Here is a 1,589-nt window from a genome sequence, read left to right on the forward strand (position 1 = left end):
AGGAAAGAGAACTGGAGAGGGAAAGGGGTAGGCAAGCTGTAGAGAGAGCTACGAGAGAGGCACGTGAAAGGGCAGCAGCTGAGGCTCGCGCAAAAGCAGAGAGAGCAGCTGTCGATAAAGCAAATGCTGAAGCACGTCAACGTGCAGAAAGAGCTGCAGTTCAGCGAGCAGCACAAGAAGCACGTGAGAGAGCTGCTGCAGAAGCACGACAAAAAGCTGAAAGAGCAGCTGCAGAAGCAAGGGAAAAGGCTGTGAGAGAACGGGCTGCTACTGAAGCACGAGATAGGGCTGCAGAAAGGGCTGCAGTGGATCGAGCTGCAGCAGAAGCTCGTGTTAGAGCTGAAAGAGCTGCAGTTGACAGAGCTCATGCTGAAGCACGAGAAAGGGCTGCGGCTGCAGCAAGAGAAAAACAGAACAAAACTGAAAATGATCTTGAGTCGTTCTTTAGCATGGGTGCTCGTGCCAATAGTGCGCCAAAACAAAGAGCTTCAACCACGGTAAGTACCTATCCTTGAGTCGCTGGCATTAGTTTTATCCTGAATCTAACAGATTCTCACTAACTGGCTGACTTAATTAGGAGAACATTTTTGACACACAAACTCAAAGCAGAGGCAGTGCTGATGGGACAAAACGCAGTGCTGATGGGACAAAACGGACATCTTCTACTTCTTCATCTACAATTAAAAAGGCATCTTCTACGACAAACATCGTGGATGATCTGACCTCCATTTTTGGAGGTATTATAATTATTTAGTTACAGTAATATTACTTGTTAAAGTAGATTTACTACGGCTTGCTTAATCAATTATTTTCTCGAAAGGTGCTCCATCATCTGGAGGAGAATTTCTAGAAGTTGAGGGAGAGACTGAAGAAAGGAGAAGAGCCAGACTTGATAGGCACCAAAGGACACTTGAGAGAGCGGTATGGCAATCTTGAATAACTGTTCAGTAGATGTTGATATTTTCTATAAGAAGAAGGATACTCAAATGCAATCCACTTTTAATGAAACCAAACTTTCACCATAACTCTCTATTAATAGTTGTGGTTATTCTGTCTCTGTACATCTCCAGGCAAAAGCTCTTGCTGAGAAGAACGAGCGAGATATGCAAACACAAAGGGACCAAGCAGAAAGACATGTATGCATTTTTTTTCATAAGTATTGCACAAATTAATTTTTTCCTGCCGAAACCACTTTGCAGAACTTGTGATTAGTTGTTTCTTAAGATATACTTTCTGTTATTTCATTTATCTTTTTATCTCATTGCTATTTGTGTTTCTATCAGAGAATTTCTGAAACACTGGATATTGAGATAAAACGGTGGGCTGCTGGAAAAGAAGGAAACTTGCGAGCTTTGCTATCAACGTTACAATATGTGGGTCAATATTCTTTCATCTTGTTTAGTTTGTACCTCATATTATCATGAAACTTATTGCCCATTGCCTGTTTCCATCTTTCATTTGGGGCACATTTCTTGATAATTTACTAGAGTTACCATCTAGAGTGAATTGTTTTTGTTTCACATTGGGTTTGTGTAGTTATTCAAGGCAATGTTGCTGGCCCTACACATGTGCGTGCGTGTGTGAGTATA

At 41.8% G+C, this 1,589-nt stretch overlaps 1 protein-coding gene across 1 annotated transcript in view; it reads left to right on the forward strand.

The window, feature by feature from the left end:
- The window catches only part of LOC109831416 (auxilin-related protein 2-like), a 25,850-nt gene that overhangs the window by 21,077 nt on the left and 3,184 nt on the right, over positions 1 to 1,589 (forward strand). The window contains exons 3-7 of the mRNA XM_020398739.1: positions 1 to 497; positions 578 to 737; positions 821 to 921; positions 1,071 to 1,136; positions 1,284 to 1,373. The exon at positions 1 to 497 is cut by the window's left edge and continues 1,007 nt beyond it. Of these exons, the coding sequence (XP_020254328.1) occupies positions 1 to 497; positions 578 to 737; positions 821 to 921; positions 1,071 to 1,136; positions 1,284 to 1,373 (914 nt within the window). The remainder of the gene's footprint in view (positions 498 to 577; positions 738 to 820; positions 922 to 1,070; positions 1,137 to 1,283; positions 1,374 to 1,589) is intronic.

Source organism: Asparagus officinalis, chromosome 2, assembly GCF_001876935.1.
Source record: "Asparagus officinalis chromosome 2, Aspof.V1, whole genome shotgun sequence".
NCBI classification, from domain to species: Eukaryota; Viridiplantae; Streptophyta; class Magnoliopsida; order Asparagales; family Asparagaceae; genus Asparagus; species Asparagus officinalis.